The sequence below is a fragment of the Camelina sativa genome, chromosome 15, assembly GCF_030686135.1.
Source record: "Camelina sativa cultivar CO46 ecotype springtype chromosome 15, ASM3068613v1".
NCBI lineage: Eukaryota > Viridiplantae > Streptophyta > Magnoliopsida > Brassicales > Brassicaceae > Camelina > Camelina sativa.
The window spans coordinates 1381284-1395677 of record NC_141894.1 but is presented as its reverse complement, the minus strand read 5'-3'; the positions used below and the strand labels follow the sequence as shown (position 1 = coordinate 1395677).

The 14394-nt window shown below is 37.7% G+C and overlaps 5 protein-coding genes across 5 annotated transcripts; 2 read left to right on the top strand and 3 right to left on the bottom strand.

The window, feature by feature from the left end:
• Positions 1–234: 234 nt before the first annotated feature.
• On the bottom strand, positions 235–2317 carry LOC104744518 (Tetratricopeptide repeat (TPR)-like superfamily protein). Its single transcript, XM_010465584.3, has 2 exons — positions 2189–2317; positions 235–2094 (listed from the first exon to the last, which is right to left on the bottom strand). The coding sequence occupies exon 2, from the start codon at positions 2054–2056 to the stop codon at positions 530–532; it is 1527 nt and encodes a 508-aa protein (XP_010463886.1). The 5' UTR covers positions 2057–2094; positions 2189–2317; the 3' UTR covers positions 235–529.
• Positions 2318–2823: 506 nt separating this feature from the next.
• LOC104744517 (glyceraldehyde-3-phosphate dehydrogenase GAPC1, cytosolic) lies at positions 2824–5335 on the bottom strand. Its single transcript, XM_010465583.2, has 9 exons — positions 5092–5335; positions 4909–4938; positions 4707–4807; positions 4274–4389; positions 4084–4183; positions 3825–3971; positions 3682–3742; positions 3341–3581; positions 2824–3245 (listed from the first exon to the last, which is right to left on the bottom strand). Exons 1-9 carry the CDS (start codon positions 5093–5095, stop codon positions 3029–3031), a joined length of 1017 nt encoding a protein of 338 aa, XP_010463885.1. The 5' UTR covers positions 5096–5335; the 3' UTR covers positions 2824–3028.
• A 592-nt stretch (positions 5336–5927) lies between these two features.
• On the bottom strand, positions 5928–6847 carry LOC104744516 (agamous-like MADS-box protein AGL62). Its single transcript, XM_010465582.2, has one exon. The coding sequence runs from the start codon at positions 6790–6792 to the stop codon at positions 6205–6207; it is 588 nt and encodes a 195-aa protein (XP_010463884.1). The 5' UTR covers positions 6793–6847; the 3' UTR covers positions 5928–6204.
• A 1480-nt stretch (positions 6848–8327) lies between these two features.
• On the top strand, positions 8328–10752 carry LOC104744514 (aquaporin SIP1-1). Its single transcript, XM_010465581.3, has 3 exons — positions 8328–8821; positions 9575–9847; positions 10334–10752. The coding sequence occupies exons 1-3, from the start codon at positions 8531–8533 to the stop codon at positions 10490–10492; spliced, it is 723 nt and encodes a 240-aa protein (XP_010463883.2). The 5' UTR covers positions 8328–8530; the 3' UTR covers positions 10493–10752.
• LOC104744513 (apyrase 1) lies at positions 10752–14254 on the top strand. Its single transcript, XM_010465580.2, has 9 exons — positions 10752–11578; positions 11950–12078; positions 12184–12240; positions 12321–12413; positions 12592–12797; positions 12900–12991; positions 13093–13310; positions 13428–13617; positions 13878–14254. The coding sequence occupies exons 1-9, from the start codon at positions 11261–11263 to the stop codon at positions 13988–13990; spliced, it is 1416 nt and encodes a 471-aa protein (XP_010463882.1). The 5' UTR covers positions 10752–11260; the 3' UTR covers positions 13991–14254.
• The last annotated feature ends 140 nt before the right edge of the window (positions 14255–14394 follow it).

The following is a 14394-nucleotide window of genomic DNA, read 5'->3' as shown; positions in this document are numbered from 1 at the left end:
ATTTTTTTTGTTTTGTTTGGGCTTTTGGGGTAAGTAATATGGATCTACCTTTCTGTCGGTGTGGAGTGTGGACGCATCCAAAGACACATGCATCTGTTCCCTAAACTCAATGCTTATATATATTAAAGTAAGTGTTTTTCCTTATTTCTCATGTGTATAAATCTTGTAAGACTGGATCTTCAGACGTAAGAGACCCTTAAAAAGATTTGAGTCAGAGCAGACAACAAACACAGCTTGCCTAACCAACCTCCTTTACTTTCAAGATTGTGTCAGAATCAATCAACTCCAGAGTTACAAACCTTATTAGCTATTCTTGTATTTGAAATAAATCTACACAACAATGTGGTTGAATGAAGAACACAATGAACATTTTTATGCATGATCTGGTCTTGTCTTCTTTCTAAAGCCTGGAGTGCACAAATTATCACAATCTACAATCTCTCCCTATTCAAAACAGTACCACAAATTGTGTAACCTCTCTCTTAACCATAAGCCGCAAGAAATTACAGGTCCATTCATAGTAAAAATCTCACTTTACAGGGGCAGTGAGTTTCACAGTCTTCATGATGTGTTCGATTCTCTCAGCGGATTCATGCATATTCTTCTTCTTGACCTCTTCCAAGAGTAGCAAACAAGTCCGGTGCCTCGGCTTGATATCTTGGCTAATCATCTCTTCGAATAGACAATACGCCCACTCACACATATTGGCTCTGCATAACCTCTGTATCAGAAAAGTATAAGTCGATTCATCGAGGCTGAGGTGATGTTTAGTCACCATTTCTTTCAATAATTTCCCAACCTCAACTACATCTCCTCTCTTAAAACAAGATCTCAGCAACGGATGATACGTATGAACATCCGGAACACAAAGCTTGCAACTTTCCATTTCCTTGAGAAGCTCAACCGCCTTGTGTTCCTCATCGTGATGGCAGTACATAGCGATCATAGAGTTATAGGTAGATGTATTCATGGAAACACCAAGTTCTGGCATCTCAACTCTGAAAACCCGCTCAGCTTCTTCTAACCGACCAGCTCTAGCAAGCGTGTGAATCAAACAGTTGTAGAAAAGAACATCAGGTTTACAACCGGATCTTTTCATCCTTGTAGCCACCCGTAATGCCTCCTCAAACTCTTTCTGTGCATTAAGAGAAGCCATAATAGTCGTGTAAGTAATAGAATTCGGAGGAGACCCATTAGCTTCCATTTCACTTAACATCTCATAGACCTTAATAAACTCAGACTGCTGACAATAACACCTTATAATCGTCGTATAGCTAATCACACAAGGCTGAAACCCATGTCCTTTCATCTCTTGGATCGTCCAAAGAGCTTCCTCGACTCTATTTGCCTTACACCAACCATGAATGAAGATATTAAACGTATGAGCATTTGGTGTAATATGTGACCTAAGCTCTAACAAAACTACTCGAGCCTGCTCGACTCTTTTCTCCTTGCAAAGCGTATCGAGCAGCAGATTCATCGATTCTGTGTTCTTCTCCAATCCAAACTCACTCAATCTATCAAATATCCCCACTGCTTCTTCCCATTCCCCTGCACCAGCAAATCTCCTCATGATCTTAGCAACAGTGTTCAAAGTAACAAGTTTATCACCTCTCATCCTCTCCACAAACTCCTTCATCCGATCCCATTTCTTCGCCTTCCCGAGAATATCCACCGCCGTATCGTAACAATCATTAGAATGTTTGTGCCCTTTACAAGACTCAGCCCATCTCAGAACACCAAGAGCAGATCTCCAGTCATCTCTAAACCTATGAAGCAGCTTATGAACCAAACCATCAGAGAGATTGATTCTGTTACAGACTTCATCGTTTGATAGACGATTAAAAACCTCATCTTCACTGTCTCTATCACCTGCTCTACCTACAATAACATTCCAAATCTCCTCAGACTGTGAAGAAGATTCATCAAGTGTCTCAGGTAACTGCTCCGAAGCTGTAGAGAGATTCTTGATGAAGGTTGAGGTAAGAGCGGTAGAAACCGAAGGTTTAAGACGTGAAAAGGTGTTTCCAATACGATTTTGTATAAGCCAAGACATCAGGAGAATTCTAAAACCCAGAATCGAGGGTTCTTCAACTGCAACCACATAAAAATCCAATTTTTATCGCCATAAAATGAAATTCGGATCTTAACGAACATAATTGAGACATTAAAACTCAAAAGCTCGTACCTGAGAGCTGGAGGGAATGGGAAAATGTGAGAACGACGACGGCCGTCTCGCCGGAGAGATTTGACGAGGACTAAATCGCAGAGTAGGGTTTTTGGGTCCATAGAATATTACATGGTGGCCCATTTAAAGCCCAAATACCGTTTTGGTTTCAACACCGGTTAGGTTCTGGTTTCTGATGAATTATGTTGTAATTAAGACAAGCTTAAGTCTTCTAATCGGTATTTATTAACAAGCTTTTTGTGCCTACTTACATTGCTTCATAATTTTTATGGCAACACTTAGACATAAAACGCTAAATCGGTATTTCCGGTTAAGCTTCTTCTCCTGTTTCACAGCTTTTCTCTATTACATATCTCTCTTGTCGAACAGCTGTTTGATCAGAGATAAAAAAAATGTATGGTGAGATGGTTAAAAGAAGTCTTGGTGATGGATGATTAGTAATGGTTATTTGATTAAAACCTCATACAGTACTGTCCTAATTTCTAAAAATCCAATCATTAAAATACTTCAACAAGGATGTGTATGAAGGTTGAGAATTTGAGATGCATTATATAGATGACGAAACTTTTTAACGAATTTCTTATGCTTTTGTTATTCTTATGTTATGTGAGTAGAGTAGTATAAAACAAAAAAGGTAAACGAAAATGGCTTTCATTAAAACATCGGTCTACAAATTCCCATCACCTCACATGAATGAGAATAGCAAAAACCATAACACAAAAAAAAAAAAACAAGGTTCAAGTTCAAAGAAATTTTATTAGAAAAACGACAAATTCAGAACAATCTAGGGATGAACATATGACTTTCCACTCCCCATCATTCGACATCTGCTTCTTAGATTTAGGCCTTGGACATGTGGACGATCAAATCGACCACACGGGAACTGTAACCCCATTCGTTGTCGTACCATGACACCAATTTCACAAACTTGTCGCTCAATGCAATTCCGGCCTTGGCGTCAAAGATGCTCGACCTGTTGTCACCAACGAAGTCAGTTGAGACAACATCATCTTCGGTGTATCCAAGGATTCCCTTTAGCTTGCCTTCAGATTCCTCCCTGTATTTTGGTGATACAAACACTTAAATGAGTACATTGATGATCACTACTGGAATCTAAGGAAATTGAATTTGTATGGTTGCCCAAAAGCTTACTTGATAGCCTTTTTGATTTCATCGTAGGTAGCAGCCTTCTCGAGTCTGACGGTGAGGTCAACAACTGAGACATCCACAGTTGGAACACGGAAAGACATTCCGGTCAACTTTCCGTTAAGGGCTGGAAGCACCTTTCCGACGGCCTTGGCAGCTCCAGTGCTGCTGGGAATAATGTTGAATGAGGCAGCTCTTCCACCTCTCCAGTCCTTCATTGATGGACCATCAACGGTCTTCTGGGTAGCTGATGTAATAAGTCAAATCATTTAGGTAACAGTATTTTCACATATATAGGTTCGAATAGAATAGACTGTCATGAGTTTATTGAAGATGGAGAAAATTACCAGTGATTGAGTGGACGGTAGTCATAAGACCCTCAACAATTCCAAACCTGTCGTTGATAACCTACACAAAGAAACCAAAGATTACTCAATTGGAGAGGTCTGAGAAACAGTCAAATTCTTCTTTAGATTATCAGATAATATACCTTGGCAAGGGGAGCAAGGCAGTTAGTGGTGCAACTAGCGTTGGAGACAATGTCAAGGTCTGACTTGTATTCGTGCTCATTGACACCAACAACAAACATGGGAGCGTCTTTGCTGGGGGCAGAGATGACAACCTTCTTGGCACCACCCTGAACAAACAACAAGTCACTCATTTAGTTTAATGGATAGTAAAGCAAATACTAGCAGGAAACGACATCCATCCATACCAAACATAGTATAATCAAATAAAACAAGACAAACCTTCAAGTGAGCAGCAGCCTTGTCCTTGTCAGTGAAGACACCGGTAGACTCAACAACGTAGTCTGCTCCAGCCTCAGCCCATGGGATATCCTCAGGGTTCCTTCACAAATACCAAAAACTAATGAGACTGAAACTCCCAACTAATATAAAATATGCATAAATAAAGACAGATAAAGAACCATAGATGTACCTGATGCCGAAGACAGTGACTGGCTTCTCACCGAAGAGAAGGGTCTTGTCATCCTTGATCTTGAGTTCATTGTGCTTCCATTGACCGTGAACACTGTCGTACTTGAACATGTAGGTCTGCAGCAATAACACACAGAGCGCAATCAATTTAAATGTTCAAAATCAAGTCAATAACGGGACACTAGAGCAATCAATACAATAACGGGACACTAAAGCAATCATTAGATTCACACATGATCCAACCAGCTAATCAAGATGAAAAGAGAACACTGAACTATTTTCGGATCTGAGCTCTTAAACAAATCATCAAAATCACATGCACAAACGTGAATATATAAGGAGATCTGAGTGACTAATTGAATCTTATAATCAACAGATAATATTAACCAACCAATGATCGAATCAGCGTTAAAACCAAGGAAGAAAACACTAACCATGTACTCAGTAGTGATGAAGGGGTCGTTGACGGCGACGAGCTCAACATCGTCCCTCTGAAGAACAACCCTAGCGACCAAACGACCGATTCTTCCGAATCCTAGCGATTACACAAACCCCCAAGAGTCAGATTCTAGATCTAGATATACAAGAGAATCAACAAAAACCTAACAAATATATAAAAATCAATCCGAAACTCACCGTTGATTCCGATCTTAATCTTCTTGTCAGCTACAAGAGAAAAACACAAAAAAAAAAAAAAAAAATCCGAAAACGATCAGATCAGAAAACACAACATCGTAAATATCAAAGACGAGCTAAGAGATTCAGGAAAAGAGAGAGAGAGAGAGAGAGAGAGAGAGAGAGAGAGAGAAAGAGACTCACCCATTGTTGAATCGAAAACGCGAGAGAGAGAGGTTGAAGATGAGATTCACAGAGAGAAAGAGAAAGATTTAACAGTGTGATGAGATGATGAGTGAGATGGGCTCCGTGAAGGGCTCTATTTAAAAGAGTGAAGAACGTGAAGAAGGGGTTGAGAAAGATCTAGTGGCTGAGATTTTTTCTTGGGAAAAAAGTCAGATCTGATTCAATATTTTTTCTTAACTAAATGACCTAATTGCCCATGGACACTTTGCCTTATTCACAGTTGTATCCATATTATTTTGGCAAATGTCGTCATTCCTGAGGCGAAGACGTAGCGCTTGCATCTCACGCGCTGATCTAGAATATTCTTTAAATCTTCGAATGGTTCGGGGGTCGGCATGAAACGTAGCGTTTTTTGGAACATGCTGCTTTGCGCCGGCCATTGTTTGACTGCCACGAGTTCACGAGATGCTCCATTTTAGTAGACGGTTTCCATTTTTCTAGAACGTAACGCCCAAATAATAATATTCCTAAGAAAAATATAAGTCAATTATCTTGTGATACTTTTCCTTATAAAAAAGAAGAAAATATTTATGTGTAGTTGACTAAGAAATTTGGAAAGTTTTATATGATTTCTAATATTTTCAAAAAAAGAAAAAAAATATGTATATTTTGTTTTGTGTATGTGACATTCATTTCAAAAATTACAACTGTACATTGTTGTTCTCGTAATTTAGGAAACCCTCTCCCGATCGAAAGCTATACCTATACTAGAGCTTATGATATGATGGATCTTGTTTTACTTATAGAAGCTTCGAAGTTATGGTTCATTTATAGAGATTCTTAGCACCATTAAAAACACTAAAAACATAACTTTAATGCATTGAAAAGAACATTTAGAATACAACGACGACCAATAGATATAGAGAAGTTGATGAATATTTTCATATGTTAAACATATCAATAATCATCGAACTAAACCTTTATTTTAAGACATTGACAATAGAAAGAAAAAAAATGATCATGACACACGCAGTCACGCACCACCAGACTGTCCACGTCCCGCACAACCAGCAAATGAACCATCACCATCTTTTTCAATCGAGAGAGAGCCATGCATGCTAAACTATTAGTTTAATCAGATGCGCTACCACCAGAATGGTCACATCCCAAACTACCAGAAGATGAACTACCACCGTCTTTCCCCATTGGTGGGTAAAAAAATTCACATAAGTTATCATGTAAGTCGACAAGCGCTTGGTGCCTTCGCTGCATCTCCTTCATGCTCAAGCCATCCTCAGGAATGTTCCACCACTTTTTGTCTAACTTCTTTTCCTTTCTTGATTTCTTTACCTCTTTCAGCTCCTCTAGATCTAGTGCAAGCTCCTCCTCAAGTGCCTCCATTTTAACTATGCCGTCATGGATCCTTTGTTTCTTATAAGCTTCCACTAGCGGTCCCGTATGGCCTTTGGCAAAAAGTTCTTGTCCCGAAGGGTTCTTCAACCGGGCAGCCACTTCGTTCATGGACGGAAATGCGAACGTATACGGCTTTCCGGCTTGAGAGAAAACCAACATAGCAACTTCGACGTCACACATTGATACGAGCTCGTTCAATTTCTTGAAAATTCCGCCTTTACGTTTTGAGAACGCAATCATCCTATCACCATAGTTGTCAACCTTCTTCATCTCGATCTTTTGCTTCCCCTTAGTTTTTCTTCCCATTCTTTGCTTCAGAAACCGAAGTGTTTGATTTCTAGTAGGTGTTTTAGTTTTATGTCATGATAAAACCAGACATTGGATACAATCTATTTATAGGAAAATAAAGAGATACATATATATGTTATGAAGTTAAGAAACATTTAATGTAAATCTAATGAATATATTGACTAATTAAACAAATTTGACCAAACATTTTTGCAACCACTTTAACATATTCAAAAATCAATCACATCTTTAATAATTCAGTCAACAATAGCGTCCGGCTTTACCGCGTCTAGGCTCTAGGCGCTACAGTACCGCCTAGATGACCCATTTGACTGTCTAAAATGGTAGTATCATTATTTTAGTGTATTTTAAAACAAAATTTTATTACAGAAATTTAAAATTTATAAGGTTTACTTCAATAAACATAATTATAAATCTTTGATATGTTATTTAAAATTAATTAAAATAATGTTTTCATCCATTTTTTTGTCTTTGATTTAATATTTTTATTATTCTTATACATATTTTGTATAATTATGTATATAATATCATATATAATAGTTTATAGTATAAACGCTTAAACCTTCTAAATTCCGAGTAGACGTTCTAGGTGCTAAGCGTTGGATCACCGCCTAATTAACGCCTTCTCAAACACTAGTATATGTATATCAATATCATGGTTATTCAATTGGTGTAATAGATGGTCAGCATATATATCAAGTTTGAGTCCATTTGTACAAGGCACCATCACACCCGGAATCGAGTCTCAGCTCCTATGAATGTAGGAATTTGGCTAATAGACCGGCCAGTTATGGCCCAATGGTTGACAAAATATATATATATATATAGCAAGTTTGAGTTATCCTTACAGTGAACATATATATCAGCCTAGTTTCAAAACAAAAATAAACAGAAAGTCATGTAGAAGAAAAAAATTCCCTAAGGATGGGATATAAAATAACACTTGTGCAAAAATAAACATATATATGTCAAGTTTGAGTTACCCTTACAGTGAACATATATATCAGCATAGTTTCAAAACAAAAATAAACAAAAATATATATATATATATATATATATATATATATATCAAGTTTGAGTTACCCTTACAGTGAACATATATATCAGTATAGTTTCAAAACAAAAATAAACAGAAAGTCATGTAGAAGAAAAAAATTCCCTAAGGATGGGATATAAAATAACACTTGTGCAAAAATAAACATATATATGTCATAAAATGTTAAGTCCACAAAAACATATTACATTCAGGATTTAAAAATTTGTGGTTGTAAAATGGCTAATTTACAGTTTGATATCCAGTATGTCATAAAATATGTAAAATTTTGAAATTTCTAAAATTATATACAACATGAAATACATCTAAAATGGTTTCGATCTCATATATATAGGTTAAACTTATAAGAAAATCCACCAAATCATATGAAAATTTTATGCTTAATTTGAACATTTTTAAAAAATCCCTCACTTTAGAATTTAAAACCACGTACTGTATAGTTGAAATAAATATCTTCTTTTATGAAATATTCGTAATCACTATAAGAGTAAGAGTGTAATAAGACCATTGGTTAGGTCACTCATTCAAAGACATCTTCGTTTTCATTAGATAATTAATAAATAAATAAAACTATTAGAGGAGAAAATAGGTGTGACAAAAGCCAAAAGCAGACAGGGCGAAGTACGTCGTAACAACTACCAGATCCCAAAAACAGAACAAGAGAGATTTGTCACGACGAAGATGATGGGTGTGGTGAAGTCGGCGATTGGTGATATGTTGATGACCTTCTCTTGGGTTGTACTCTCCGCAACCTTCGGAATTCAGACGGCTGCGATTATCTCCGCCGGCGATTTGCAGGGTATCGCTTGGGCTCCGTTGGTGATCTTGACGTTGATGATTTTCGTCTACGTCTCGATCTTCACTATTATCTTCGGTAGTGCTAGCTTCAATCCTACCGGAAGCGCTGCCTTTTATGTCGCTGGTATCCCCGGAGATACTCTTTTCTCTTTGGCTATTAGATTACCTGCTCAGGTATACAAATTCTGAGATCCAAATCATTTCTTGATTTGAGTCTAAATTATGAATTTTTCTTACGTTTTGGGTTTACTTGATTTAGTCCATATCTGTGATCTGTGATAGTTTCTTTCAAATGGGTATATAGGTTTGTGTTTTCTCTGAGAATTAGAATCTGGTTTTGTATGAAATCTATATAGTATATGCTTTTTCGTGAGATTTTTCCCCACTTGTATGCCCCATTTTAGTTTGGTTGTAGTAGAATTCGACTTTTGTTTTTGCTTACTTTTATCCTATGATCATTTTGGTACAATGAGTCTGATCTTCTGTTTTTTTTTTGTATATTCTCACTTTGATCTTGTTAATTTAGGTTAGGTTTGAGTTTTCTTGTAAAGAAGAACACAGAGAGAATCAGATTCTTTTACTAACTTTTTACGTTTGTTTGCTGATCTATGTGTTTACCACTTAATTAAAGTAGGAAAAGAAAACCTTATCTTCCTTTATTTGTACCTTAGCTTTCTCTGAAGCTTCTTGCGTGTTCCCTGCTGTGTATAACATAAAGAGATGGAAAGACTATTAATTGTAAAAGTTGGTAAACCGGATTTAGCAAGGAGTAACTTGTACTCTTTGGAGAGTTAAATCGAGCAAAATGACTTTATTTCCTTTTGGTTGGAACAAAATGATCCTTCTTTTCACTGATTCTTGATTTTGATATCCTTTTGTTGGAAAATGCTTTAAAAGCAAATGTGAAATGTTTTTTGGTGGTTCCAGGCAGTTGGTGCTGCAGGAGGTGCATTGGCCATCATGGAGTTTATACCAGAGAAGTACAAGCATATGATTGCAGGACCTTCCCTTCAGGTTGATGTGCACACTGGAGCTATTGCAGAAACGATCTTAAGTTTTGGTATTACCTTTGCGGTTTTGCTAATTATCCTCAAGGGTCCACGGAGATTGCTCGCTAAGACGTTCTTGCTTGCTCTTGCAACCATCACATTTGTTGTCGCCGGGTCTAAATACACTGGACCAGCCATGAATCCTGCCATTGTAAGTATACATTATGTTCTCATTCCTTTGCCTGATACATCCAGTATGCATGTTCACATCATGTCACATGCTCTGTTTTGTTCCCCTCATAAGTTTACTCTATTAGTTCACTATATAATAACCACCAGAGACTGTGTCACATAAATCGATTAATACTTACTTCTGTGCTTCTTCTTGCACTGTGTTATATCATCAACCTCTCGCAGATATTATCATAGAGCTGTGTATGCATCATCCACATGTGTCATAATTGAGTTGCTATTCCCCATTTTTTAACTGTGTTACTTCGATTAAAACTGGTCTCTTCTTGTCTTTCGTATATTTTATATCAGACCCCCATAAGTCACCTGATATATTTTGCAGAAGCAGCCTATGGTGCTGTGTCACATATTGACATCATTCGTTTAGTTCCAACACTCTTAAACCTGGGATTATGAATATTGTATCCTCAAAGATCGATAACCATTTTGTGTTTTGCAAATGCAGGCATTTGGGTGGGCATACATGTACAGCTCCCACAACACATGGGATCATATCTACGTCTACTGGATTAGTTCCTTCGTAGGAGCATTATCTGCCGCATTGCTCTTCCGTTCTATCTTCCCTCCACCTCGACCCCAGAAGAAGAAACAAAAGAAAGCTTGAGGAAAACCCCAATTCTGAGAGTCCACCAGTCAGGTCCTTCACCGGTTGGGGCCGTAGAAAGACTACAAAAAAGTTGTTCCATTCTGAAAAAATAAGGAGACTACACAAAAGTAAAAATAAAAATCAAAGTCTCCTTGTTATTTGTTTAGATTCACTCGCTTAATTTATAGATTCGTAAGGACGTAACCTTTTCTCTTGTTTGTTCATAAATCAAATCATTCAGACTCTCTTCCGGTTAAGAATCGATTTTAGTTTATCAATTTCTGGTTTAGTTTGCTTCTATTCGGTTCAATCCTCTAATTTGTTTGGTTTGGTTTTATTTTCTCAAACCGAAATAAATTTATTTAGCTCTCTAATTCGCCTAACCTATTTTAATATTTGTCTTAAACTTTACACTAAAATCAGCTTTTCGTGGATGTTACCCAATTGTCTTCTCTTCCGTAATCAAATCATATAACGACGTAACGTCTTTGTTTTGGTTCATATCGTTCACGCAAATTCTCCGATTCAGATCTGTGTGGCAGAATTTGAATCGAAGAATTCGGTAAGCAACCCCGCAACTTGCTATCGATCGCCGATCTGGATCCGTTAAAGGATCCGTCGCAGTCCTTGAAGACATCGGCGTCCTCCGCCACGGGAAACAAGATCCGTTACCGTTCTCCTTCCGCTTCTGAGCTATTAGAGTCAGGACTAGCCACCGGACTGTCCGGTAACCATTCTCCTACTTCCGACTCTCATCAAGGTCTTCTCTCTATCGACGGAGGGAAAATGACGGCGAAGCGAGCGATCGGACGGCACGAATCTCTTGCTGATAAGATCCATCGGCATCGAGGTCTTCTACTTGTGATTTCGATTCCCATTGTGTTGATTGCTCTTGTGCTTTTGTTAATGCCGGGGTCGTCCACGTCCGTCTCTGTCATTGAGTACACGATGAAAAGCCACGAGGGAGGTTCGAATTCTAGGGGTCCTAAGAATTACGCTGTGATTTTCGACGCTGGTAGTTCTGGAAGCCGTGTGCATGTTTATTGTTTCGATCAGAATTTGGATCTCGTTCCTTTGGAGAATGAGCTCGAGCTCTTCTTACAGGTATTGGCTCTTCTTTTTCCGATAATGGCATCTTGCCTTAGGCACAAGAATGACCTTTCTCTGGCAATGCTAGATAGATCTTGTAATCAATGATAGAATAGTCTTAGCTAAGTTTCTGTTGTTGGTTTTGGAAACCTTCGTTCTGTTTCTATACTTTATCAAATTATGAAATAGTGGGAAACTTATATGATTATATCTTGGTTCTTCAAGTTTCAAAATTGGCTTAAAGCCTCTTCACTCCTGTAAACATGAAGCTTGAAGGAATGGGATTAGATTCTCTCTGTTCATTGTTTCACTGTACTGCAATGTTTAATGCATTTTGTTGGCATTTTATCTCACTCTTTTGTGTCTGAACTTTTATTCTGTTTCAGCTAAAACCGGGTTTGAGTGCATATCCTAATGATCCTCGGCAATCAGCGAACTCTTTGGTATCTCTTCTTGACAAAGCAGAAGCCTCCGTTCCCCGTGAGTTGCGTCCAAAGACTCCTGTCAGAGTTGGGGTATTGCAATGGTTTCCTTTTACACAAATACAATCAGAGCTATCAATGTCGTCGTCCATTTTTTATGTTAATCATTTGCACTGTTTTGCATTACATCATTTCTAGGCGACTGCAGGTTTGAGGGCTTTGGGTCACAAAGCTTCTGAAAACATTTTGCAAGCGGTAATTTTTGTGTATATGATTTCTTAAAACACGTGCCTGCTTATCTAGCTTTTATACTAAAATATAATTTTGTTTTTAAGGTTAGGGAGCTCTTGAAAGATAGAAGCAGGCTGAAGACTGAGGCAAATGCAGTGACTGTTCTGGATGGAACTCAGGAAGGGTCTTATCAGTGGGTATGTTGTAGGTCTTTCCAAAAATTCATGTATTGTTATATCCAGTTTGTATTTTCATTCTGTTATGGTACAGTTAGACTTTTGTACCTGTATTTTGTTGTGTGTCCGTATAGATCACTCAAGTCTTTTACCTTTGATTCTTGTTTTATCTTAACGTAACAAAACTTTCATTCTTAAGGTGACAATTAACTACTTGCTAAGGACTTTGGGAAAGCCGTACTCAGATACAGTTGGAGTGGTTGATCTCGGAGGGGGCTCGGTTCAAATGGCATATGCTATATCAGAGGAAGATGCTGCAACTGCACCAAAACCATTAGAAGGCGAGGATTCTTATGTCAGAGAAATGTATCTGAAGGGACGGAAGTATTTCCTCTATGTTCATAGGTTGGGTACCTGTCTTTGTTTTTGTTCTATTTTACACATAAAACTGGTTTTGATTTATCCTTTCAACTTTAATGCAATATCTTATCGTCTTGCTAATTGTAGCTACCTACATTACGGGTTACTTGCTGCCCGAGCTGAGATTTTGAAAGTTTCTGAGGACTCCAACAACCCCTGCATCGTGACCGGCTACACTGGTAAGTGAAAGCTAGAAGCCTAAAACTATGAAACAAGTGGGATATATATTGTAGCTCTAGTACATATCAGATTTCGCTTTAAACTAAGTGATTCATTTCAGGTACTTATAAATATGGAGGAAAAGCGTTCAAAGCCACAGCTTCTTCATCCGGTACAAGTCTAGATGAATGCCGGCGAGTGGCTATTAACGCACTCAAAGTTAATGATTCACTGTGTACACACATGAAATGCACTTTCGGTGGAGTATGGAATGGTGGAGGCGGTGGTGGCCAAAAGAAAATGTTTGTTGCATCATTTTTCTTTGATCGAGCTGCAGAGGTAAGTAATATTTTAATCGCCTTTTATTTGACTTTATTTAAGCACTTGCATAACATCATATAGTTGGACCACTAGACTTTGAGCCATCATGGAAAATTACATCAACGATGATGACAGGCTGGTTTTGTTGACCCAAAGCAACCTGTGGCTGAGGTTCGACCACTTGACTTTGAGAAGGCGGCCAACAAAGCTTGTAACATGAGAATGGAAGAAGGGAAATCGAAATTTCCACGTGTGGAGGAAGATAATCTTCCTTACTTGTGCTTGGATCTTGTTTACCAATACACTCTTCTCGTGGATGGATTCGGTAAGTTACACATTCCTGTTTTTTTTTCTTAGCATACAGTTACTAACCAAAATCTCAGTTTACATATTAGTCCAATGATAATTTTTGATGACCATGATAACGGTAGTGCACATAAGAATTGGAATGTGTTAGATTTCTGATAGTTCAGTCAGTGATGTATCATTATCATTGGAAGCCATGGTGAAAATATGTTAGAAACCAAATTGAGAACTCCTACTTGAAACGTATTTTGATATTCCATAATATATTCCACAAAACAGGATTGAAGCCATCACAGACAATAACGTTAGTGAAGAAGGTGAAATACGGAGATTACGCCGTGGAAGCTGCTTGGCCACTAGGAAGCGCCATCGAAGCAGTATCCTCACCATGAGGAAGGCAATTTTGGGTATTTGCACAAAACCCCCATATTCTTTTGACTTCTCCCAAAATCCCCCCAAGGTTTTTTCCAACCTCGAAATTTTGTTATTATCATATAATCCTTAATTAGTTCCATTACTATCGATTTTTGTTACAATAATGATCTAGAGAAAGGAGTTTCGATTCTTAATATTACCTAATTTTTATTTTTTTTTTGTAATCTAAAACTGCTTACGTGTCCTCTGTTTCTTTCTTATAAAATATTTTCCTTGTTGAAGCGTTTCTTTCTTTTTCTTTTTGAAGATTGAGAAATTTGAGATTGTAGTGTCTGTCCATTGAGAATCTTCCATCTGTGTCTTATTTCAAACTTACAATAATTGGAGATTGGATTGATTGATTTAATTAGTAACCATGATA

What these genes read in the sequence shown, in the direction of transcription:
- LOC104744518 (XM_010465584.3), bottom strand. Translation starts at nt 2,056, where the DNA reads ATGTCTTGGCTTATACAAAATCGTATTGGAAACACCTTTTCACGTCTT.
- LOC104744517 (XM_010465583.2), bottom strand. An exon ending in TCATCACTACTGAGTACATG is followed by an intron (nt 4,390 to 4,706) that starts GTTAGTGTTTTC and finishes TTATTGCTGCAG; the next exon opens with ACCTACATGTTCAAGTACGA. An exon ending in GCCTTGCTCCCCTTGCCAAG is followed by an intron (nt 3,743 to 3,824) that starts GTATATTATCTG and finishes TTCTTTGTGTAG; the next exon opens with GTTATCAACGACAGGTTTGG.
- LOC104744516 (XM_010465582.2), bottom strand. Translation starts at nt 6,792, where the DNA reads ATGGGAAGAAAAACTAAGGGGAAGCAAAAGATCGAGATGAAGAAGGTT.
- LOC104744514 (XM_010465581.3), top strand. Translation starts at nt 8,531, where the DNA reads ATGATGGGTGTGGTGAAGTCGGCGATTGGTGATATGTTGATGACCTTC. An exon ending in CTATTAGATTACCTGCTCAG is followed by an intron (nt 8,822 to 9,574) that starts GTATACAAATTC and finishes TGGTGGTTCCAG; the next exon opens with GCAGTTGGTGCTGCAGGAGG. An exon ending in CAGCCATGAATCCTGCCATT is followed by an intron (nt 9,848 to 10,333) that starts GTAAGTATACAT and finishes TTGCAAATGCAG; the next exon opens with GCATTTGGGTGGGCATACAT.
- LOC104744513 (XM_010465580.2), top strand. Translation starts at nt 11,261, where the DNA reads ATGACGGCGAAGCGAGCGATCGGACGGCACGAATCTCTTGCTGATAAG. An exon ending in TATTTCCTCTATGTTCATAG is followed by an intron (nt 12,798 to 12,899) that starts GTTGGGTACCTG and finishes TGCTAATTGTAG; the next exon opens with CTACCTACATTACGGGTTAC. An exon ending in TCTTCTCGTGGATGGATTCG is followed by an intron (nt 13,618 to 13,877) that starts GTAAGTTACACA and finishes TCCACAAAACAG; the next exon opens with GATTGAAGCCATCACAGACA.